This window comes from Frankliniella occidentalis, unplaced genomic scaffold, assembly GCF_000697945.3.
Source record: "Frankliniella occidentalis isolate FOCC.00 unplaced genomic scaffold, Focc_3.1 Scaffold166, whole genome shotgun sequence".
Taxonomy (NCBI): domain Eukaryota; kingdom Metazoa; phylum Arthropoda; class Insecta; order Thysanoptera; family Thripidae; genus Frankliniella; species Frankliniella occidentalis.
Window position 1 is genome coordinate 21,408 of NW_026267292.1, and position 23,518 is coordinate 44,925.

General features: G+C 39.1%; 2 protein-coding genes across 52 annotated transcripts; one reads left to right on the forward strand and one right to left on the reverse strand.

Annotated features, from left to right (window-relative positions):
• The first annotated feature begins 42 nt into the window (after positions 1-42).
• LOC113208942 (putative ATPase N2B) lies at positions 43-3,076 on the forward strand. 2 transcript variants are annotated; one of them, XM_026426232.2, is made up of 9 exons: positions 43-189; positions 685-915; positions 1,060-1,284; positions 1,389-1,574; positions 1,655-1,896; positions 1,989-2,160; positions 2,247-2,387; positions 2,470-2,592; positions 2,673-3,076. In XM_026426232.2, exons 2-9 carry the CDS (start codon positions 739-741, stop codon positions 2,793-2,795), a joined length of 1,389 nt encoding a protein of 462 aa, XP_026282017.1. In that variant the 5' UTR covers positions 43-189; positions 685-738; the 3' UTR covers positions 2,796-3,076. The 2 variants fall into 2 exon arrangements, with proteins under 2 accessions (XP_026282017.1, XP_026282016.1); XM_026426231.2 differs by lacking the exon at positions 43-189 and adding an exon at positions 426-580.
• Positions 3,077-3,187: 111 nt separating this feature from the next.
• LOC113208940 (zinc finger protein 84) lies at positions 3,188-22,752 on the reverse strand. 50 transcript variants are annotated; one of them, XM_052271552.1, is made up of 27 exons: positions 22,418-22,749; positions 21,223-21,359; positions 20,578-20,679; positions 19,396-19,611; positions 19,141-19,299; positions 18,807-19,042; positions 18,411-18,724; positions 18,131-18,324; positions 17,807-18,035; positions 17,512-17,702; positions 16,572-16,716; positions 15,691-15,774; positions 14,379-14,462; positions 14,164-14,247; positions 13,879-13,962; positions 13,622-13,705; positions 13,370-13,453; positions 13,030-13,113; positions 12,754-12,837; positions 12,504-12,587; positions 11,595-11,868; positions 10,396-10,569; positions 8,433-8,615; positions 6,197-6,258; positions 6,095-6,112; positions 5,833-5,944; positions 3,188-5,742 (listed from the first exon to the last, which is right to left on the reverse strand). In XM_052271552.1, exons 2-27 carry the CDS (start codon positions 21,274-21,276, stop codon positions 5,511-5,513), a joined length of 3,651 nt encoding a protein of 1,216 aa, XP_052127512.1. In that variant the 5' UTR covers positions 21,277-21,359; positions 22,418-22,749; the 3' UTR covers positions 3,188-5,510. The 50 variants fall into 50 exon arrangements, with proteins under 50 accessions (XP_052127512.1, XP_052127506.1, XP_026281996.1 ...); XM_052271546.1 differs by having other exon boundaries at positions 5,833-6,258; positions 11,595-11,700; positions 11,785-11,868; positions 22,418-22,748; XM_026426211.2 differs by having other exon boundaries at positions 6,095-6,258; positions 22,418-22,748.
• Between the last annotated feature and the right edge of the window lie 766 nt (positions 22,753-23,518).

Below are 23,518 nucleotides of genomic sequence, written 5' to 3' on the forward strand. Positions count from 1 at the left end.
CGGGCGGCGGCGGAAGGTTCTCCATGCTGCCAGCCTGGGGGGGGTAGCCGGGCAGCTTGGCCCGCGGGCCGCGGGGACCGTCAGACGGCCGAGGACCACCGAGACCAGAGGCTGTGCCGAGCCGATACGCAGCGAGCACCACAAGGCGCGGGCACATAGGGACTTCCCTCGCCCAAGTCAAAGCAGGAGGTAAGGAGATCGAGACCCGACTGAGTAAAAGCAGCTGGTCAAGCTATTTGCGACCCGCGCTTTCGTTTGTAACGCGCGCGTGAGTGTTGTAGGAAACATATGACGTTCAGGGGCAGCGTCAACATGGAAGGCCTCGCCCCGCTCGCCCCAAATAGGACTTGAAGGTTACTCATATCTGTAGGATTTTTCAACGAGTTTATTGAATGTTGTACCACTGCAATGCGTTTTAAAATCAGTTGAAGGCTTAATCCCAGGCGTCAGTTCAGTCTCTTTGCCGTGTCATGACGTAAACTACCCTTATTCTTGAAAACTGAGCGTTTTGCACCGGTGTCGTCTGCTACTACCCAGTCTTCTGCTAGTTGTTGGGGTTGTTCGGTTCAGCAGATGTGAGGTGAAATGGAACTGTGCTACTTCTTTCCTGGCTTTGGCCGGGTCAGCTTCATTCTCTTTTTTGACCTATTAATTTTCCTGAAGTAATTTTTTCAATTTTTCTAGGCTTTGAAATCAAGCCGACTTCGACAAGACTTGAAGATTGCTGGGTGACAAGCCATGGCGATTCACATTCAAAGCCGTGGCCTTAAGGGCTTAAGTCGGTTTCTACTCAATTCTAGTAAGCTTTCCTATACTAGAATCTGTTCATACTATCATCAGCAACAGATATTAAAAAGAGAAGAAGATAACGATATTCTCCCTAACCTCACACCTATGGAATCACTTCATGAAAAGGTATGATTCAAATCTATGATCTAAGCATTAACAGTAGGTGTGTTTTTATACACACTACCTATAAAATCTCTCAGCTTCATTTTTTTTTACTCTTTGTTACTGGTTGGCATTGTTTTTTTTTTTTACTGATCTTTATTTTTCTAGGTCATGCGAGGTGAATTAATGCAAGATGAACACCAGTCACTCGTCATGCAAAGCTTAGAGAAAGTGTACAATGACATAAAGTCATACCAACCTGCAGAATCTTCAGTCTTTGACAGATGGTTTGGTAAAGAGAAAAAAGTGACAGCTCCCAAAGGACTCTACTTGTATGGAGCAGTTGGAGGTGGTAAAACAATGCTCATGGATGTATTTTATAGTTGTTGCCAGGTAAGACCAGATCAGACTTTTGAACACTTCTGCTGTGTAGATCTATTGGATACTTGTTTCCATTATTCTCTCTTAAAATATGAAATGTTTTTTCAATATTTTAGATTGATGGAAAGCGCAGAGTACATTTTAATGCTTTTATGCAAGATGTCCATGCCCGTATTCATGAAGTGAAGAAACACGTTGTGCGGGATCATTCAAGTACAAAACCACAACCATTTGATCCCATCCGACCTGTAGCCAGATCTATCTCTAACCAATCATGGCTGATTTGCTTTGATGAATTTCAAGTAAGTTTACACTCTTACTTTTATTTTCAAAATCTTTCATATGCTTTTACATAACTCAGTGTTAACATTGATACCCTAAGGTAACCGACATAGGAGATGCAATGATTTTGAAACGACTATTTACTGAACTGTTCGATAACGGAGTAGTTGTAGTAGCCACAAGCAATAGAGCTCCTGACGACTTGTACAAGAATGGTTTGCAGCGCTCTAATTTTGTTCCATTTATCCAAGTTTTGAAAGACCATTGCAATGTTCTAAGTCTAACATCAGGCATTGATTATCGACAAAGGTCTACTCCAGGCAAAGAAAAGAATTTCTTTGTGTAAGTAAGATTAGTGGTTAACATACTATATGCTGTCAGTCTAAATGTTATAAAAAAATTGTCTTAAAAATGTTCTTTAACTATTTTTTTAGCAAAACTGAAGTTAACGCAAATGTTGAAATGGACAAAATCTTCAAGTACCTGTGCTCCATGGAAAATGACATTATTCGCCCTCGAACTCTAAATATTATGGGACGCAATGTGCAGTTTAACAAAACCTGCGGCCAGGTTTTGGACTGCACATTCTCTGAGCTATGTGAAAGGGTAAGGGACTTAAAATTTAGTTCAATGTATAATACAGTTTTGAATGAACATGTAAAATTATTGGTATTTATTGTGCTTCATTTCAGCCTCTTGGTGCAAGTGACTATCTTCAACTCTCGCAAGCATTCCACACTATTTTTATTCGAGATGTACCCCAATTGAACTTGAAAAAAAAATCTGAAGCAAGACGATTTATTATGCTAATTGATACTCTTTACGACCAAAGAGTGAGTAAAAAGTTCAAAAAATACCTGTGGATGTTTAATGTGTTAAATGTAAAGTATCAATTTGTCTCGTTTTTCCATTAAGGTGCGGATTGTTGTTAGTGCTGATGCTCCATTGAAATCCATGTTTGTGGCTGATGATGAACCAAGTGACATTGATGACTCTTCCCGAATGCTAATGGACGATTTGGGAATATCTAAGGGATCGGTATGTAGTTATATAAATCACAGTAATTTTATAAAAATCTTCAATAGATTAATATACATGCCACTTCCTTTTTCTTGTAGGAAAATGCTTCTGCAAATATATTTACTGGTTACGAAGAAATGTTTGCTTTTGATAGAACTGTATCTCGGCTAAGTGAAATGCAGTCAGCAGAATATTGGGAAATGTGGGAGAAGCAAAGATAAATTCATTATCATTGCAATTGTAAAATAGTATTAAACACTATCCATATATTTGTATAAACTTCAATTTGTATATATCTGTGTAAAAATGTCTGTGATGTAGGCACTGCTCATCAATATTGTTTCTGTCTTATTTATATCAGAAACTAACAAAGTAAACTGAACAGTTAGGTTGATTTGATGCTTATGTGCCTTAAGATAATTAACCTGCAATTTTATTCTTCTAATTTATTAGATGTTCTCACCAGAACTTCTACGTGTAAATAAAATATTTTTTCAGAAGATGTTTGACTTTCATTTAGACCAAATTTCGTGAGCTTTGTTCAACCCAGGCAACTTACCAATACCATTAAAACAAAACATCAGTGGATTCAAGGAAAATAAATTTGACTGTCTTCATTTCAGTTTTAGTGGTTTTAATTTAAGTCAATATTTCTTTTCAAAACATATGTTTACAATCCTTTGTATCATCACTTCTCCTTATCGTAGTTTGTGAAAAAATTGCAGAGATTCATGCAAAATGTGTCAATGACTGTAAAATTAAGTTATCAGTGCACATACAAGTATGCATATGTATAAATTTAAATACATATACACATGGATACTGCTGTATCCACACGCACAAATATGTATATAATCAGTCAATATCTGAGGCACAAACATCTTCTTTACGTGATCTCCATTTTTCACATACATGACATAAAAGGGATGAATAGTCTACTCTACAGTACCTAATGATGAAGAATACAAAAAAATTAGTTTCTCCCCTACTCAGCAAGACAAGATGACAGAGGAAGTACAAATCAGCTAGACCACCACCTTATTTAACTACAGCATTTTAGGCTATTATATTTATAAACAATATCAATAATGATTAAAACGGAACGGGAGAGTCTGAGCTTACACTGAATTGTACAATTATTTTTGCCCCGACTCATATTTACATGGCACTTGATCTATGTACACACTTGCATTCATTCTCACAGACACACAAAAAACAATAATTTCATCCATCAAATTACAAAAAAAACAAACATAGGAGAGATGAATGATAAACAATATGATCAATGGTAACACAAGGCAATCAAAATGAAATGTAATTATGGTACGAGTAATTGAACATAACAATCAACATAATTATATGGAAGGCATACCCTCCTTTACAGTCTGTTCATCCAGCCTTAAGAACATCTGACAATTTTCTACAAACCAAACAGGCACTGAAACAATGTCATAAAACAATGAATTGTACAAAGTAATAAAATATGGTAAAATAGAATAAAAGCAGTACGATTCCAAGATAAGGTTGTATTGATTTCATTGATTGAATGGTTTATTTATTTACTTATGTGAATGAAGTTTACAAGCATGGTTCTATTAACATTGATGGGGTTGACACTTGAGACAATACACACAACTCCTATGTAAAGTAAAACAAAAACAAACAAAACAAGACATTTGGACATTTTTGAAATGACATGGCGGGAAGTTAATGACCGAAAGCAAGAACAGATCATAACAGTGACAGTATAAAAAGTATTCATTGTTTTTAAAAAACAAAAACGAAATTCAATCGACAGTAAATGTAAGTCAAAGTACATGTTCATCTGCAATCTAAGGTACATGTAAGGTGCCCATCCTTCTCTACATAAGACAGTGAGTAGATAGAATGAAATTACAGTTTGTTCTAAATGCTCAGTTTGAGGACCTGCCTCACTGATTTGCTTGCTTCCAATGTGTTTCATGTCTGCAATTCAACTTAACCTAGCCTAGTCTATGTTACATTTTGCCTAGTTCCTCCTAGATCTCGGCAAGGAGATTCAAAACAGCTTTAATTCATTTAATAGAAGTGTAAAAATGTAAATGTGTCACAGGTTCGATGCAACAGTTCAGTACACTCCACTGTTGAGTGAATGCTTGATCTCACACAAATTGCAGTAAATACTTTGCAATACTTAGATAAATATTAAATACAACCACATTTAGAATATATACACAAACTGGAAGAGAGCGTGACACCAACTTGAATCTCTCACACAACAGTCAACATGCCTTCAGCACACACACACATTTTTATTCACCATACATTCCAATGAGAAACAAGGCATTTATGCTAAATAAGTGATGGATCCCATCCCCCAGCATATGTAGGCATCAGACAGCCACACATCCACAGGCCCATGTCGTGTGATGTTTGGTTAGGAGTGCTTTGACTAGAAGCCTAACGACATGCTGGACAGATGACTGACAGAGCCACAAAACTAAACCAAACCTTACACAAATTTAATGAGGACCAATAATAACATTGCTCTTAACATGTTCCTATATTAAAAGGTTCGTAAAATATGATTGTAACTCAAAACAAACTATAAATTGCACAATAAATCTTTTTGAAGGAAACAAATAACTGTGAAATTCTGTACATACTGTACAAAAATATACATAAAAGGTATGGCAAGCATGTCCAGCAGGGGGAGGATTTCATCATGAGATCACACGCCGGGCTGATGGTGCCTGGCCACTACCAAGCTACCTATTCCATCCATAACTAACTGCATAAATTCCTTATGCAAAATTTTAATATAAGAGGCCCCCATAGGTTCAAAAATCCTGGCCAAATATCAGTGTACGTATTTACAAATTACTTTTAAAAAGTCAACAGGAGGTAATGTTCAAGGACTGATGGGATATCAACCATCGTGTCATTTTTAAAATTTACTAATCATGGGCAGTTGGGGCTTGGGATTGCGCAGGCTGTGGTTGTGACAGAGCCTGTGGCTGTGGTTGTGCTTGAGTCTGTGCTTGAGACTGAGATTGTGCTGGATGGGCCTGAGATTGTCCTGGTTGCTGAGATTGCTCAGACTGTTCACCCTCTACACCATCTGGACGAACCCCAGCTACTAACCCTGGTGCCCGCCACAAGGGCTCCGGTGGTGGGAATCCAGGCGGCCTGTAGACAAAAAGAGAAAAAAAAAGGATTAGCGATATTATTTAACGAAATGAGATACATAACAATATAGCTGATAAAAATTCAACATACCGGAAGGGTCTGTCAGCCGTTGTTCCTTTGTTGTGTGAACGTTGATGGAAAAGAAGATTTCCCTTGAGAGGGAACGACTTCCCACATTCTCCACAGACGAAAGGCCGCTCCCCTGTGTGGCAACGCATATGATTGATGAGATGCTCTTTACGAGTGAAGGGTTTGGAGCAGACGTGGCAGCAATGAGGAGTCTCTCCTGTATGCTGCCGTAGATGGTTCGTCAAATGCTCCTTTCTTGTGAAGGTCTTGGCGCAGAACTCACATCGATGGGGAGATTCGCCTGTGTGGATCCGCACGTGGTTAGTCAGGTGCTCCTTGCGAGTGAACGACTTGGAGCAAAACTGACAGCGGTGCGGAGACTCACCAGTGTGTTGTCGGACATGATTATTTAGGTGTTCTTTTCTTGTAAATGCCTTAGTGCAATACCTGCAAATAGCATAGATAGAAATTAATAGGCGAAGATAAATTCCTCACACTGAAATAACTAGTTCGCTTCAGGCAAGAATAGACCATTCCAAGTCCTCAAAAGATGAGTAACTTATAGTTCAACATCAGCAGTGAACCAGAAACATTGGTTTAAATTTTTGATTACTATGTCAACTGAAGTAAACCTTCAAACATGTTTTAAAGCTACATGTGTTCTTTTAAGATCATACCTAAATGTTCTCACACAAGTAAATATTTTGAGAATAGTTATTTTTGTTCTGTTTTTTCTACATATGCTGTAAAGTGATGGGGAACCCACAAGAAAACAATTTTAAATACAGTAGAGGGAAAAGTGTCAGATAAACACCTCCATGAGCTGTTCATGTGCAACTTAGCATTTCCTTTCCTTCCTGAGAGCTACAGACTCAACGATAAACCATGACACATCAATGTTTTACGAAGATCTGCATTGCAATGTAAGCCAAACAATAAATATTGATAAAAACTGTTACCATATCCAGGCCTACATGATTAATTTACCAATTTCTGTACTCAAATAGATTAAGAACATTAAACATAAACCACACACATTCATTCAAGTAACTTAGCCCATTTCACACTCATCCCAATCTTGACACAAGAACACGAATCAAACATCAAAGAAAACTTTGTGATTCAACTATACTTAGTGATAGATTCATGCCTGAAGCAAACTGCAATTTTAGTGCTTTAGAGGTAAACATGATTTGAGCAGTAGACTTTTAGCTAAATTATCATGATAGCAGTTTAGATGAGATATAAAACTTGAACTTTTCTATAACCAACTAAAGAAAAAAAAATGGATGAAGGGGCTATCTAGTAGTTTACTAAATTATATAAACAGCTAGTAAAGCAAAAAATTAAAAAAATGTAGCGGAAATTATGTTGATATTGCTATCATGCCATAAATACTTTACTCCAAAATGCGTTAGAAAAGACCTGCCCCTTTTCGGCCGGAGGGCCTAGTCGTCATACAACCTTGGACGAATCCTCATTCGTCCAAGATAGAACTTAACAAACCAGATTCAAACTATGACATTTATTGGTCGAAATGGGCGCAGGCGCGACAGCGCGGCCAAGTGCAACCTCCAAATAAGTCTGTGAGCTGCTCTCTCACTATATAGGACTGACCCACCGGCCGGGACAAGAGGCATTTTCTCAATCAGTTCGGAATACAGTAGAAATATGCGAGTTTCCCTACAGCATACAACAAAACAATACAATAATAGTACTATTACTGTAGGACAATATTACACAAAACACAGGTAAATTCGCCCAACCCCCCACGAAGAAAAAATAAGTATTATAACAATACTGTAAGGATATTACATGAAATAAAGCGTTTGTCACACCTCACAAGACAAAATACTTTCTTCAACCTGACTCCTAACATGCAGTATATATAATGTAACCACTCAGTCACAAATTTGTGACAGCTCAAGCTTAAATTTCCAATTTGTAAAACCTATCCACGGCCAAGACCATGAAAAGCACCTGTTCCTTGTAAGGGTTGTGATTTTTATCATATCTAAATATTAATGGTAACGTTAGAAACTACACTCTAATAAAAAAGTAATAATAATGTCTTGAGATAAGAGGATTCAACTTCATCTGAAGTGTTTGTAAAAATCAGCAAATTCAGGCACATTAAATTTTTTTTTTTAAACAAGCACTATGAAATAAAATGTCTCCTTTTCAGAGCTGCCTGATCTGGAGGACAGTTTTTCTACCAACATTTGACAGAAAAGGTACCTAGCAAAAGCATAGCAGAAGACAAAGGAAAATTATACCAGGTTTGGCAGATGCAGGTAACTTTAAGAGGTTATCTGGTACAGCACAAATTTAAATTCGTAAGCACATAATGGAATTACTGTACTGATTGTTAATTCAAACAAAAGATATGCATCACACCAAATGGTATTAGAAATAAATGGAGATTCATTGTTGTACTGATGACATACCTAAAAGCGCTACAGATTCCAAAAAATAGGAAACCAGCAAAACTAAAATAGCTCAGCTGAACCAAAAAATCTGCCTCTATAGTATAAAATAAGGAGAGGTCCTCAGGTCATTTTGTTGGTGCAGGTGGGAGTAGGGCAGGACGTGCAGGATGCATGGGGCAGCCAGGCACTTACTTGCACTTGTGTGGAGTTTCCCCAGTGTGCTGGCGCACATGAATGACAAGATGGTCTTTCCTGGCAAACGCCTTGGGACAGTACTGACAGCGGTACGGGGTCTCACCCGTATGCTTCCTCACGTGAATCACCAGGTGCTCTTTTCTCGAGAATACTTTCGGGCAGTAGCTGCACGGGTGCTCCCTAACATTGCACAAGGAAACCTCATTAAAACCGCACACCAATTACATGGTACGACATGGAGCACACATGATATCGTTCAAGACATGTGAATTTTTTCCACGGTTTTAAAGAGGTTTTCCCAATGCACACTTAATAATACTTACAGTTAAGTCGCATTTTTGATGTAATGCTCTTTTATTAGTTTCATAAGCTTACTTGCCAGAGTGAATGATAAAAATACCAAGAGAAAAGATGCAGACAGCTTAACTTTGTGGAAGTACATTCATCCCTTGAATTACTAATAAACCATAAATATATCAGTTGATGAACATGTTTGATGAACATGTAAGTTAATGTTAAACTAATTAGTAAAATCACAAGTGAATATAAAATGAGTAAGTAAAATAAAGCAGGCCTGGATGAAAAAGTAGAATAGCTAGAACATGTTGAAGATCATGCTATCAGGCTCATGCACAATGAGAAGTTGCACAGTTTCCTTTCATTATTCATGACTTATAATGGCTATTACCACAAAAGGGGGAGGGGGTTTACTAAACAGCAAGAAGCTTAAAGGATTGAAGAGAAGGGAACTAGCAGTTAAGGAGCTGTCCACACCTCCTCCCTTGAGACCTTAATGGAAGAGATGGTTTTGCCAAGACACATGTTAAATGCACATCTCATTAAGGGCAACATACTATAATTTCCTTTTTTCTTAATTATATGTAATTTTTATATCTTAAATGTATTTATGGAAGGAAAAAAAAGGAAAAGGTGTACAATTGAGAGAGTTGGTTAAGACTGAATCACTCTTCAGCATTGGTCTACAAGTTGCCACAAGGATTAATAGAGCCACCAATAAGGCAAACCCAGAAGAAGAGGTGCCCACCCCACTCCACCTGTGCACAGTGGAGCTAAAACATACTTGTACTTAGAAAATTTAGCATATCAAATTTTAACAGAGACGTGTGCCTCTTTATGAAGTAGTGTTTACTAGGAGATGATTGTTTATTATTACACAACTAACAATGCTTAAAATACTTTCTTTACCACGTTACTAAGTTTACTTGAAAAGAGGCGAAAAACCTAACATTTGAGAACCATACACCATTTAAATAAGTAGATATGGCATGGCAACTTGACCTACTTCTTCAGCCTGCCCAACATTGAGGAAGGCAACTACAAACAAAAACTTCACATGCATATCAGTGCAGATTAACATGTAGTTAATTTATCCTTTCTTAGCATTCCTCAGTAGAGAAAATTAGCCACAGTTGTGTGGTTTAGTGTCATGCAGGGTTTAATTCTGGTCATTTATGTGCTCTCTCTCAGTTTTTGTGATAGCAGAAACAAGTCATAAACTCATAGCAACATAAAAAAAAACTGGTCTAAACATATATCTAAACAGATGTTGGCACAAAACTCCTGCCTTTTGAAAAAGCTTTTGAGCAGGTGTTGGCTTGGGGAGCCAAAAGTTAGAGGAGACATGTGCTTTAAGCTGTAAGAGGCTACTAAATTAACATTTTAAAGAAAAGAAGAATCAACTTTATCCTAGAGAAGTGCAGTCTCTTCTCTATTTCACAAAAACAGAGAAAATATGCAAACACTAGCACAACCAAGTAAAATGCCATACAAAAATCCTTTAGGCAAGAGCAAAAATAACTTGAATTTGATCGCTTGCTTAGGTATTGACCCCACTCTATCTATCGAGGTTCGAATAGAGGTCCAAAAACTTGAGAGTACAATAAGCAAGGGAGCGCGGAGAGGGAGGCCGAGTCTAGTGGCAGCGATGCAACATGCTTACTGGCACTTGTGAGGAGTCTCGCCCGTATGCTGACGAATGTGGTTCGTCAGATGGTCCTTGCGCGCAAACGCCTTGGGGCAGTATTGACAGCGGTACGGCGTCTCTCCCGTGTGCGACCGGATGTGAATCACCAGGTGCTCCTTCCGGGAGAACGACTTGCTGCACCCAGGCTCCCTAGCGTTCAGAGGAAAGCCTCGTTAACCCGCCAACATGCCAAGAATCCCTGGCCATCCCTCACCAAACAGCTAGGCTCTCACCAGCAGGACTTCAAAACGACCATACAACTAACCCCCGTTTCATTTTTTCAAGAGAGGAATCCATTCGCGACTTTTTGAATAATTGGCCCTCATCTTTCACCCCCAAACACAATTGATGGGATAAGTGAGGATCCCTTTAAATCTACAAGTGGAAAGCTAGTCTCGGCCCATGCACCACTGCCACAGTAAAAACTTCAAACACTCAAACCACACCACACAGTTAAAATAATCTCACACCTACATTTCATTGTCAAATATAGAACAAGAAAATAAGGCTAAACACGAAATTCAAGTGCACAAATTTTGACCCTTCAACAGCTTTAACTACAAAAGGCAAATAAAAATGCTTTCTTGAAAGTCCAAGCCCATACCCGGTTTTTTATCCACACATCACAGCAGTACTATGCTACGCAAAAAAACCAACATGTTCTCCCAGTCAAATTCCGTAAAGTCAATGGATAGAAAATGAATTACCATACAAGGGTAATGGCTACACCCATTTTAGCGTATCGCAAGTACACAGAAAGGTTAGTACCACAAAGTCTTTTTTTTAAGGTCTTTGCTCTCAGTATGAAAGGAAGCATAAAAAAATTGCAAAGTCCATTGAAGATATTTCCAATGGATACTGGTGGTTTGAGTGTCTATCCAAAGGTACCTAGTGTTGCAAATCTAACAAAGTGGGAACAGCTCTTGTAAAAAAAATTGTTGACACTAATCTCATATTTTTTCTCACTGGAGAGAAAATTGTTATTACAGTGTACTGTGGTTAGTTTGAATTCACCCATCACTTTGTTAATAAATATGAATCAATACTCTAGAACTGAATAAGGACTTTTAGGTACTTCAATTGCCTTCTATTCAGTATAAAATATGGTTCACTGTCGACAGCTATATCCCCCGTATGTTTATTATCTAGGTGAAAAAGTTGAGTTGATGACTTACTGGCACTTGTGCGGCGTCTCTCCGGTGTGCTGGCGGACGTGGTTGACCAGATGATCCTTCCGTGTGAAGGCCTTGGGGCAGTACTGGCACCGGAATGGAGTTTCACCTGTGTGTTGACGCACATGGTTGATCAGGTGTTCTTTCCGAGTGAAAGATTTGGAGCAATATCCACAGCGATGTGGTGACTCGCCAGTGTGCTGACGAACGTGGTTCAACAGGTGTTCTTTACGTGTGAAGGCTTTTGAGCAGAATTCACACCGATGGGGGGTTTCACCTGACACACACAAACGAATTTTTAAGATTGGTCAATCGTAAGGATCTCTTCTCATCACTAACCACACCCTCCCCACCTCTCGGGACAGAAAAGCGGGCAGACACAGACTTGCAAAGCCGGCCAAGCGTTGAGCATGCCAGAAAGCACGTGATTAGCACTATTGCCCTAAATGGCAAAAATGCTGCAGTACCAGTTAAGATTTTGGTTTAGAGCAAATGACGTGACTTTATTGGCATCATGCATAGAAGCATTTGAGCTCCAAGAGGCCATTTTAATTTTGAAGTTAATCAAAAATAGTAATTTATTCAATAAATATTTTGAAAAGACAGAGCAGTCTGGTAAATTTAATTACAAGATTTAAGTCTCAATAACTTAATTTATTTTGGAAGTTGTCCACCAGAGGGACTAAGCAAAATTAACGTTTGCCCAGAAAAAATGACTATGCTGCCAAATTTCAGGTTATGACCTGATGGGACAGCTGAATGAGATTGAAAGCATTTCTGCACATCCACCTCTTTCAGAGATATGGACATACAAAAGAAAGCTAAGGAAAGCCACTTGAAAGAGTCCCAATCCCTCTTGTGTTAAACAAGCAGGTAGCATAGTGTGTGGCTGGGCTCATTTGCTATGTTTACCTGTATGAAGTCGGGTGTGGATAGTAAGATGGTCCTTACGAGAGAATTTCTTGGGACAGTACTCACACTGATGCGGCGTTTCACCTATAAAGTGTACCACGCCATGTCAGCTCTAATAGGGGCCTTGTCAGGACGACTGGCGAGTCTTTTAACCACATTCTGTGGCCTAACTAAGTGATGACTAATGGTTCATATAACAATAAATATCTCGACACAGACCACAAATCAGTAAGAGGCACCCAGCATTTACCTGTGTGTTGACGCGTGTGGATAATGAGGTGTTCCTTACGAGAAAATTTCTTGGGGCAATATTCGCACTGATGAGGCATCTCACCTAAAATATTACAGCCGTTATTTCAGGTTATAGAAATGGCTGATAGCCACATTTTGAGTCTAAGAGAGCTGAGGGCCACAACACACAGCTAAAACTAGTTTTAAACCCAGAAAAACTTAAAAAGGGACAATGCTTAACCTAGTAATGATTCTGGCACGCTCAACTTGCTTTAAAGACGGCATTGAAATTTACCTGTGTGCAGACGGGTGTGAATAACAAGGTGTTCCTTACGAGAGAATTTCTTGGGACAGTATTCACACTGGTGCGGCATTTCACCTACAAGGCATCATGCTCAGTGTTACTACCTGCCCTCAAATTTTGACCTAATTTTAATGAGGTAGGTCAAATCTCCCTTCAATGCACGCCACTTAATACACTTTAATACCAGTTTTGGAATATTAAAGATGGCCAAAGTTAGCATTATATTTCAATACCGTTAATGCGCATTCATAGGAAAAGCACAGCATATGGCCCAAAAGGCCTTACAAAGCTCAAGAGAACCAGAAAGAACGGCACATCTTAGTGTGGTTACCTGTGTGAAGACGCGTGTGGATAATTTGATGCTCCTTACGAGCAAATTTCTTGGGACAGTATTCACAGTGGTACGGCATTTCACCTACGCATGCCACCATTTGTTAAATTTAGGAACCATCAGAAAACTAAATTCTGATTAAAGTCACCAGTAACATTATGTGAAACTAATCTTTTAATATTAAAAGATGCAATACAAGATGAATTGCATCTTAAGAAATGTTAACTTAAATATTTGTCTTGCTATATTTACCTGTGTGCATCCGTGTGTGGATCACAAGGTGTTCCTTACGAGCGAATTTCTTGGGGCAGTATTCGCAATGGTGTGGAGTTTCACCTAAGGGGCACCATGGAGGGGCATTAGATAAAACGGCCACACTATGTGTGATGCCATAAGATAACAAAATCCACATCTCTCCCTTACATTTTAAATAACAACTAATTTTGGAATTAATCAGAAAATTATATAAGAAAAAATTGGTCCTGGAAATTTGTGTGTGTCGTTTTTACCTGTGTGATGTCTGGTATGGATTATAAGATGCTCCTTACGAGCAAATTTCTTGGGGCAGTATTCGCAATGGTGCGGTGTTTCACCTAAGGAGGTGAACATTAGTTCAGATTAGAAATAGCCATTAAGTAGTTAGCTTAGCTTCCCACATATATTGATATATTGATAAATATATATGTATATAATTCAATTTGAAAATGAACTACATAACACACAGCTTCAATAGAACTACTTCCCCACTACAAAAGGTCTACACAATAGAGCCTTAGCATTGCATTATGCATTACCTGTGTGTAGACGGGTGTGAATCAATAGGTGTTCCTTACGGGAGAATTTCTTGGGGCAGTATTCACAATGGTGCGGCGTTTCACCTACACAATCATGATTCTAAATTAGGACTTGACAGCTTTGGCTATGGTTAAAATTTTAGTGAGTTCTTTTCCAGGGACCATGTACGTGTGACTGAAAGCTAAAAAGTTACATGATGCACACAACAAGTTACCTGTGTGCAGGCGGGTGTGGATAATTAGGTGCTCCTTTCGAGAGAACCTCTTGGAACAGAGTTGGCATTGGTGCGGCATCTCACCTACACACAAGTCAGTGCCGCCAATCACCTATCAATCTGAGCTCACCCCACAGCTAACTCACACTTTGTGCCATTCCTTCTGGTAACAGTGCACACACCCAACGCCACATGTTCTAATGCCTATGCAAACTTTTGCCCAGCAGAACAAAAGTAAAGTGGAAGCAGTACACATGAACAAGGGATTGTGTAAATGTAAAAATGGATGACATGACTAATAGTATATCTGAGGAAGTCATTGTTAAGCAAGTGTAGGCCTAATAAAACTCAAACCAATGTGGGGTGAGCAGGTTGGATTTTAAGTAAATTCCTGATGTAGACATGGGACAGCAATGCTAAGTTAGTAGTAGTCTGATTTCAGGTAGATAGTGTAAGTAGTTACTTTAAATGGATAACATTTTTAAAAATAATTGACCAAAAAAAGCCCCTTTACTTGGCTGTTAGTGAAAAAAAAAAAAAAGGATGAGTACCTGTACTTCTATTACAAAGGTAAGTTAAGGCTGTACAAGTCCTGTTCTTTTAGATAATTTTTTTTTTTTTTAATGTCAAAGATATTTTTTTCAACTAAATTGTGAAGAAAAATGCAAGAGTTGATAGGGATCAAAATCAGAATCATACAGGACACACATGTTCCCGCTTGAAGGTCTTAAGGGTCTTAAGGGAGAGAGTGTCTTAAAACCACAAAATGGGTTGTGGGCAACCTGAATGTATTAACAAAATGACTTTCTCAGAGTTCCTTCCTATAAAACCTATGCACAGCTGACTGGATTTACCAAAATGTAGGCTTGATTTTTAATATCTAATATACAAAAAAGTACTACCGATATGGCATAAATCAATATATAGAAGGAATAGCTTGTTAGAAAATAAAACTAGGATTCCTTCCTAGTTATAGTTTGTTTGAGAGCATTTCTGATTAATCAAGCTACGCTTAAAACCACGTAGTTTATGTAATTTTAGCTCCCCCTGTACCAAGAGGCACGAAATACAAACAGGGCTACAAATGAAGCAATTTGAAGAAAGAAAGGATATTGATTTCTATGCCAATCCAAAGATAAACTACATATTAACTTTGAAGTATTGGGAACTATGACTCAAGACTAAAGCCTATATTTCCGTAAATACAGACAGCATTCAACCACAAGGGCTGAAATAGTCAAAATTATTGTGAAACTTCTGGAAAAAACAAAAGCCTTAGAAGAAGTTTCTCAAGAAATGGACGTTCCATTACCTGTGTGCTGCCGGACGTGGTTCAAAAGATGTTCCTTACGGGTGAACTTTTTCCCACAGAGATCACATTGATGCGGCGTCTCACCTACAAGGGGACAGAAATGGCCGATTCGCCTTTAGTATGTGCTGAATTTCTGATGTCAACCTACTGCCAGTTATAACAAATCTTATTTTATGATGTATACAGATCTGATACTTGCGCAAGTTGATGATGCCAGAGCATGATATATAGGGGGTAAATCTAGTCCTCAGAGAAAGGTACTCATTTGACTTTCTCTCCTAATGGACCAGTATACTTACCTATGTTGAAGAACCACCAAAGAACAGCAAGGAGATGGTGTTTGCAAATAAATACTTAGCATGCTACAACTACTTTGAGCCACAAATGTAATTAGGATATCAGAAAACGTTATGAACCAAGAATCATTACTTTGAGAGTTTAAGTTTACAATTCTTTTGGATGTGTCAATATAGGTAAGAAGAAACCATAATAATAAATACATTCATGGCTAAGACACACCACAGCAAGAATTTCCAAAGAGAAAAGATAGGAATGCATCTTTCGGCGCAAAGACAAGCACCAGAATGAAACATAAGAAGCACTGAAGCAAACATGCAAAGCTTTTGAGGTGGGGAATTTCAACTCTTTTCACCCAACTGACTGTTGCGTACGTACCAGTGTGCCACATGATGTGGCTCGTGAAGTGTTCTTTTCTTACAAAAGTCTTGCCACAGGTTTCACAGCGAAAAGGGGTCTCATTGGTGTGAGTGCACATGTGGTTCACGAGATGCTCCTTCCGAGTGAATTTCTTGTCACAGACCTACCCACCATGCGGGACAGAAACAAGAACAAGCGAACAATAATGAGCTGATCATACATACCAGAATGCCACATGATGTGATTCGTGAAGTGTTCCTTCCGAGAGAACTGTTTGTTGCAGATTTCACAACGAAAGGGCGTCTCATGCGTATGCGAGATCATGTGATTATTCAGGTGCTCTTTCCGAATGAACTTCTTACCACAGACCTAATGGACCAAAGAGATGAATCTCACTCAGTAGAGTATAACAATATGGACAGAGCAGAAGTTTTGATAAAGCACCATTCCAGGATACCCACTGAATTTTAGATAACTAAACTGAACTAGATTGGATTGAATATCAAAGTTTACATGGATAGTCCCTTTGAGGTGCTTCAAGACCAATTTAAGTTGGAAGGGATCTCTAATTTAATGCACACAATTCTTTGATTTCCCGTGCTCTTAACTAGTTTCCCAAACTTCAAAAGCCAGACAGAGAGAGAATACTTCAGTTGTCAAGAGCTTAACAGGTTTCAATGAGTTCCAAATCCATTAAAATTAGTTTGAATTTAGTTCTGTGGAGTGTCCAAAGTCAATAGCCAACACAAATACATTCTTTATAATAGGAGTTCAAAACGGAACTGCACCTGTCTCATAACCAAGCCCACGAAAGACAGCCCATGTTGGAATAATTTGAGATCAAGTCAATACAATCACTTTACTGTTTGACAAGGCATATTAAATGCTCAAGTAGTTGGGCTGAGCGTCTCAAACCCATCAGCATTAAGAAAATCAAAAAGTCAAAAGAAGATATGAAATTGAGTATGTAATCCAATGAGTAATTGGATGTAATTGATATTAGAATTATTGTAATATTATAGCACTAGAAAGTGATCACAAACTACTAATTGTTTATTAAGGTTCTCTTCAAATCGTCACATGGAAATTTGTTATTTTTGTAAAACAAAGTTTTAAAAACATTGTTGAAATGTGGACAAATGGAAAGAGAGAAAAAGATAGTACCTGACATGAATGAGGAGTTTCACCAGTGTGCCACATGACATGGTTCATGAAGTGCTCCTTCCTTGTGAAAGATTTCTTGCAAATATCACAGCGGTGTGGAGTTTCCCCAGTGTGCTTGCGCACATGGTTAACCATATGTTCTTTTCTAGTAAATGATTTTGCACAGTATTGACAGCGATATGGAGTCTCTCCTAAAATATAGAATTTGTATTTTAATGTTAGAATTACAATTTAATAAAAACTGGAGTATAATATGATAGTATCCAATTTAAGATAGTCGATTAGATTCACATACCTGTGTGACATCTGGTGTGATTGTCTAGATGCTCCTTCCGGGCAAATGACTTGCCACACACAGGGCACGCATAAGGTTTTTCTGTAGAATGTCTCTTCATGTGCCGTTCTAATGATGGTGCATTAGCAAACACATGGAAACACACGGAACATGTATACATGCTTCCTCCTAGATGACATTTTCCATGCCTGGTCAGCTCTGCAGCACATGAGAATGCCTTGCCACATACCTACAAAATAAATAAAAGAATTCACAGATGAGAATCAAAACTAAATAAAAAACACAAACAATAATTGAATTAGATAGAATCAAAGTTGCATTTACCTGGCAAGTGAATGGTTTACGTTCTGTATGGTAACGGCGATGGACAATTAGTTGATAGCGGAAAGGAAACATTTTGCCACAAACATCACAAGCATGAGTGACAGCTGAGGCAAGTGCTGAAGGGGAGGTTGACCCAGATACACCTTCCCCAGCTTCATTTAATGTTTTGACCATTACACCATTTTGCAATACAGCTGTAAAGATATAATAAATCTTACATGAAATAAATCTGAAGAAAAAATGATAAAATAGAACAGAAAGAGCTCAATGTAGTCAGTACCTGGCTCGGCGTGCCGTGCTGCAGTTATAGCAGCTGCTGCAGGTGGTTGTGGTTGTGAGGTAGTAGTAGTGACAGTGGTAGAATTGGTAGGTTGCCCAGCTGTTACCATTTCATTTTGAAGTTTACCAAACACTTCATGATAGGCTAAGAGCTGATTAATATCTTCAACATTGACTTTATACATATTTTGAACCATTTCTACACCCAATGTTTTAGCAAGTTCTTGCTCTCCATTGGGGGTAGTTATTTTGAGAATGCTTCCATCTACAGTTCTAAGGTCCATCATGTGTCCTTTTATTTCTTGCATAGGGAAGCTAAGAAAAAAAAATTGTGGACAAATTAGACTTAAGTATGTGGTGTTAATAACATACAACAAATAGTGAATATGATACCAACCCCGACATAATTAATCTTTGGTCCTTATGACCACTAGCACCAGCCTTACTGGCTTCATGTTTAATGTCTGCAGCACTCACTGCCTGAGCACCAGCTGCAACATGAACTACTGCAACAGGGTGGGCTGTGGGATGGCCCGACCCATGTGCAGCATGGGCAGCATGCACTGTGACATGAGCTGCGGGATGTGCAGCTGGGTGCACGGAATGCGGAGGTTGATCCATTTGTGTGCCAACCTAGCAAATTAAAAGAAAAAACATACCCATATAAGAATTCTGCTGAACTAAAGAAACGCAAAAATGCAAAACAAAGCAGGGAAAAAAAGGGTATTCACCCTTACGTCTGAAGTGGACTGAACAACTTGAGCAGCCTGAGCAGCCTGAACAGCTTGAGCAGCAGCTTGTTGAGCGGCTTGTTGCTGAGCTACAGCTTGTTGAACTGGATGCATGCTTGTTGTTGTGTCAGTTGTGGCCATAGCGTTACGCACCAAAAGCTGTAAGCAGCAAATACGATAGAGTATAGGCGTTTTAGAGGCAAAAGCAACCTAATTTTTAGGATCAATTTAGAGAACAATGACTATCAAACTTACTTGATGCGCAGCGTGGCTTGGCAACCCTCTCGCTCCAGTTCCCCGCTTGTCTTTGCTTGCGTCAAGGGGAACAGGTATTGTCAGTTGAGTGGGAGCTTGATGCGACTGGGACTGCTGCTGAGGTAGTGTCGTAGCACCTAAGCTCAACTGTTGAGGTTGGCTTAGTGTCGGTACTCCCCCAGAAGCTGTCGAAATCGCAGGGACACCACCAGGTAACTGCACAACAAGAAAAAAACAGGAGTTTGACTTTGTTTAAACAAAAGTAACAAAGAAAACATAATATAAAGTTCTACATAATTATTGTGATAGAAGAAAATATTTTACCACTATCTAAGTAAGGGTGAAGCAATAACTACGAGAAACACATTATTTTGTACAATTTAAGAGAGAAGAGTGCAATTCATGAAACATCTAAGCATGCATGTAACTAAAACGAGTATATTCAATTATTAGGTTTTTTGAATTGAGATAGATAAGCCCCTTGCATATCAGTGGAATTGATAACAAGAATGACTCATGAAATTCTCTACTTAAAACAAGTAAGGTTTTTGTGTGTAGAGATAGTGGGCAAAATGAAACCCCATGAAACATTAAACCATGATTAGAACACAGTGCAACAAAGAAAAGATGCTAACAAAATACTATTGACAAGAAATAGCATGTTTCAGATACATTCAAGAAAAAAAGATCAAACTAAACTAATGTACTCAAATTGACCAGTCAGTTCCCATCACCCGAACTGATAATGTTGTATCTATCTTTCAATAACCAAGTACAGTGTTGGCTACAATAATTTAAAAAAAAAAAAAAAAAAAAAAAAAAGAGAACATAAAAAAAGACTACAGAACAACAAAAGGAGGAAAAACAACAGAGTGAGAAAGCAGAACCAGACCAAAACAAGGTATAGAGAACAAACTCACTGTGGAGAGCCAGCCTCACTCAAGAGATCTGTATGCACGCGGAACCAGAGAACACATCAGTTAGTGCCGTCACTCAAATATAAGTTACACTAATAGATAGATAGATGAACAACTAAATCCCTCCAACTGAGTGGTAGTTGTAAATAAAGATATTACTCTCAAAGATTTAAGTTAGTTGACAGCATAACTCTGAATTTGAAAATGTTGACTAAAAACACTTTTATTTTTTTAAATATGATCAGATAAGATATGCTCAACCCACCTGTGGGATTTGTCCAGGGAATAGGTTTGTAAGCACCCAGTACTTAGCAATGGGACCCATGCGCAGGTCTGTTGGACCTCCAGACTGCCGTGCGGTGCCATCCTGTAGAGACAAACAGCACATACATATATCAGATGTTGGACCCTAAATTCATCTTAGAAGAAACATCTAAAACTACAGGGGGGAAAAAAATACAGAATATTAAAGAGGTTAATAAAGACAATAAAAATGTTAGTGGTCAAATGAAAAAATAATCTAAATTGGACATTTTGACGCAAAAAATAAGACTATAACAGAAAGAAAGGACAATGGGACATAAGCAAGATAAGATTAGAAGCAATAAGTTCAAACAAAATTCAGCAGCAGACAACACATAGGAGCTCTCCATGAAAGAAAGGCTTTTCTGCAGGTGTATGCATATAGGGTTATGTGGTGGAAATGATCTGCAGATTTAAGGACAATAAAAAAAAAGCAAAAAAATAAAATAAGAAATAAAAGAAGTTCTAATTTAATATGAAAACAATCCCCACACCACCTCAAAAAAGGAAGAACTTTCGACTAAAGTGGAACCACTAATCAAGGCCATGATAAGGATGAGGGGTGGGAGGATAAGTCAAATTACAATATAGATAAATTATATGAGACCTCTGAGGTGGGCGCTGATGTGGTTGGAACCACAGCATGATGCTCTGTGTTCATCTTGTTAGATGTTGACCAAGAACATATCGAATATTTTAATTAATATCACCGATCTAAAATGTTTTCCAACTTCTTCCACATTCCTGTAACAAATAATGAAGACCATAAGCTACAAAGCACCTTTTAAAGGTTTTGTTTGACAGCTTACAAGTTTTAACTGATCTAATACTTATAACTTTGGTTAAGGGAAGGCATGTGTAATAGAAGATATAGATAATATTACTTGTTAAAAGTTACTTTAAATGTCAAATTTTAGAGACTAAGAGTAATTGGGTATGTTTTAAGGCAACCACACATTGTTTTCAATGGAAAACTGATTAAAAGTGAATTTAAATTTTGTTGCCCATAACTACTTCAAAAAATCAATACTTTCTGTTCTATAGTCGCTAAAGTGTCTTAGAGGCATATTTTTTTAAAAGTAAATTAACAAAAACAGAGGACTTAATACATAGCAAATATCATTAAAATGAGGCATAACCTCCACCATCGGTAGAGTCGGTTCCTAACATCCTGAAGAGAAAGCCATTAAGTACCTAGTAGCCATGGCAGTGTCAGAGTATGGTGAAAAGGAATTAACATAAATTGTTTTGGGATTTAAAAGCAGATCACGCACACATAAAGCTAAAACATAAAGCAGCTAGCAGCTCTTTCATGGGGCTAAAGTCGGATATGGGGAACTCGGATACATCTCGTCTCTCGTCTCGCACCTGCCAACTAAAATAGAAGGGTCGGACGAACTGAGGCGCCCCCGGATATTAGAAGCAGCGGTAGCACCGAATTTACGGAAATCGGTGATCAAGTAACCATCTTCAGTTTGTAAACTGTGAATAAATGCACGGGAGGACAAGCGGCGGGGTGCGGTGGGGGTTATTTTGACAGAAAGCTGGCGAGAAGGGAGAGGAGACGCGCGGCGAGGCGAGGCGAGGGCGGGCGGACGGGTGGATGGCGTTGGTGGCCTCCGAGGTGACAGTACGCACGCCCCCAACCTCCGCGCTCCCCTCCGGCGTTCACCTCTGCAGCGAACTGGTCCAAAGCACTAACCTTAACCCACTAGAAGCACCGCGAAACAAATAAGTCTGTTTAGAGCGCCTACAAGGACAAATTAAGGTCTATACAAGCCAAGAAATAACGAACAGGTTACCTGTCATGGCGTCGCGGGCGAAGATTCCCAAGCCAAACACAATGCAGGATGGCCTGTGGCTTGGTTCACATCAAACAGGAGAAATGGAACTTGGATTCGATGTAAACATGATCAGTTTATGTTGCAGACACAAATTTACACCACTAGGACCAATAAAAACAAGTAAAACTAGGCAAAAACATAACTCAAATAACACAAGTGCATCGATCTATTGATACACTACTCTCACTACGCTCACAAACACGGCCCTCTGGACACGACAGCGTGGTATGCGCTCCCGGTCGTTTCCTGGGGTTTGGCGGTTTCACTTGACTAGAAGGATTTACCTCCTCATTCGGCTCTTAGGGGGGTCGAAAATACTCAAAAATTTCACAACATACCCTAAAAATTACACCACAGTGAATTGCGCGTCGCTGTTCCACAAGCAAAGTAAAAATTTCCCCGAAAATTGCTCCGAACTGATTCTCAACACCACCGCTAGGGAGCGTTGGCGTCCATGCGTCTGTATAGTCCGCTTGCGCGCCCATGGCAGCTTTGGCGGCATAATTGTAGGCTGCATGTAAGGAATTCGGAGGAGAAACCCCGTCTACTGTACACGCCAGGAGGCCGTCCCTCGCATTTGATGCGGGACGCTAGCGGTGACGCCGGCCTACGTGGCAGGGCGGGGGAAATGGAGGGAAGGGCATGGCTACTTGGACTTTTGGTCGGTCGTCGGTCCGGTCGACTCCTTGAACGCCACCGGCAAGGCAGCCTTTCATCAGAGCTGCGGGTTGCGGCTGCGCCTTCGCACTTGCGCAGTGCGACTGGTGCATGTGCATGTTCATGTTGCCAGTCAGCTTGAAAAGGGTACGCCTAAATGGCGGTTCAAAACTCCAAAAGTTAAAAAAAAAAAAAAAAATCAGCCTCGTTTCATCTTTTGCGGTCTTCTCCCCCACCCCGTTCCCCACGCCCTTCCTCGGCGGGAATGCCACCGCCAACGCACTTATTGAACTTTTAGGTTCATCTTCATTTGGAAAGTGTGAAATAATTAACTGTTACAATAGATCAACATTAAACATCATACAAGTTCCCTATCTTATTTGATGAGGATCTTACAGAAAA

What these genes read in the sequence shown, in the direction of transcription:
- LOC113208940 (XM_026426204.2), bottom strand. Translation starts at nt 21,276, where the DNA reads ATGAACACAGAGCATCATGCTGTGGTTCCAACCACATCAGCGCCCACC. An exon ending in GTAAACCATTCACTTGCCAG is followed by an intron (nt 18,036 to 18,130) that starts GTAAATGCAACT and finishes TTTATTTTGTAG; the next exon opens with GTATGTGGCAAGGCATTCTC. An exon ending in AAACTCCTCATTCATGTCAG is followed by an intron (nt 16,511 to 17,511) that starts GTACTATCTTTT and finishes CATGGTGGGTAG; the next exon opens with GTCTGTGACAAGAAATTCAC.
- LOC113208942 (XM_026426232.2), top strand. Translation starts at nt 739, where the DNA reads ATGGCGATTCACATTCAAAGCCGTGGCCTTAAGGGCTTAAGTCGGTTT. An exon ending in TGGAATCACTTCATGAAAAG is followed by an intron (nt 916 to 1,059) that starts GTATGATTCAAA and finishes TTATTTTTCTAG; the next exon opens with GTCATGCGAGGTGAATTAAT. An exon ending in ATACTCTTTACGACCAAAGA is followed by an intron (nt 2,388 to 2,469) that starts GTGAGTAAAAAG and finishes TTTTCCATTAAG; the next exon opens with GTGCGGATTGTTGTTAGTGC.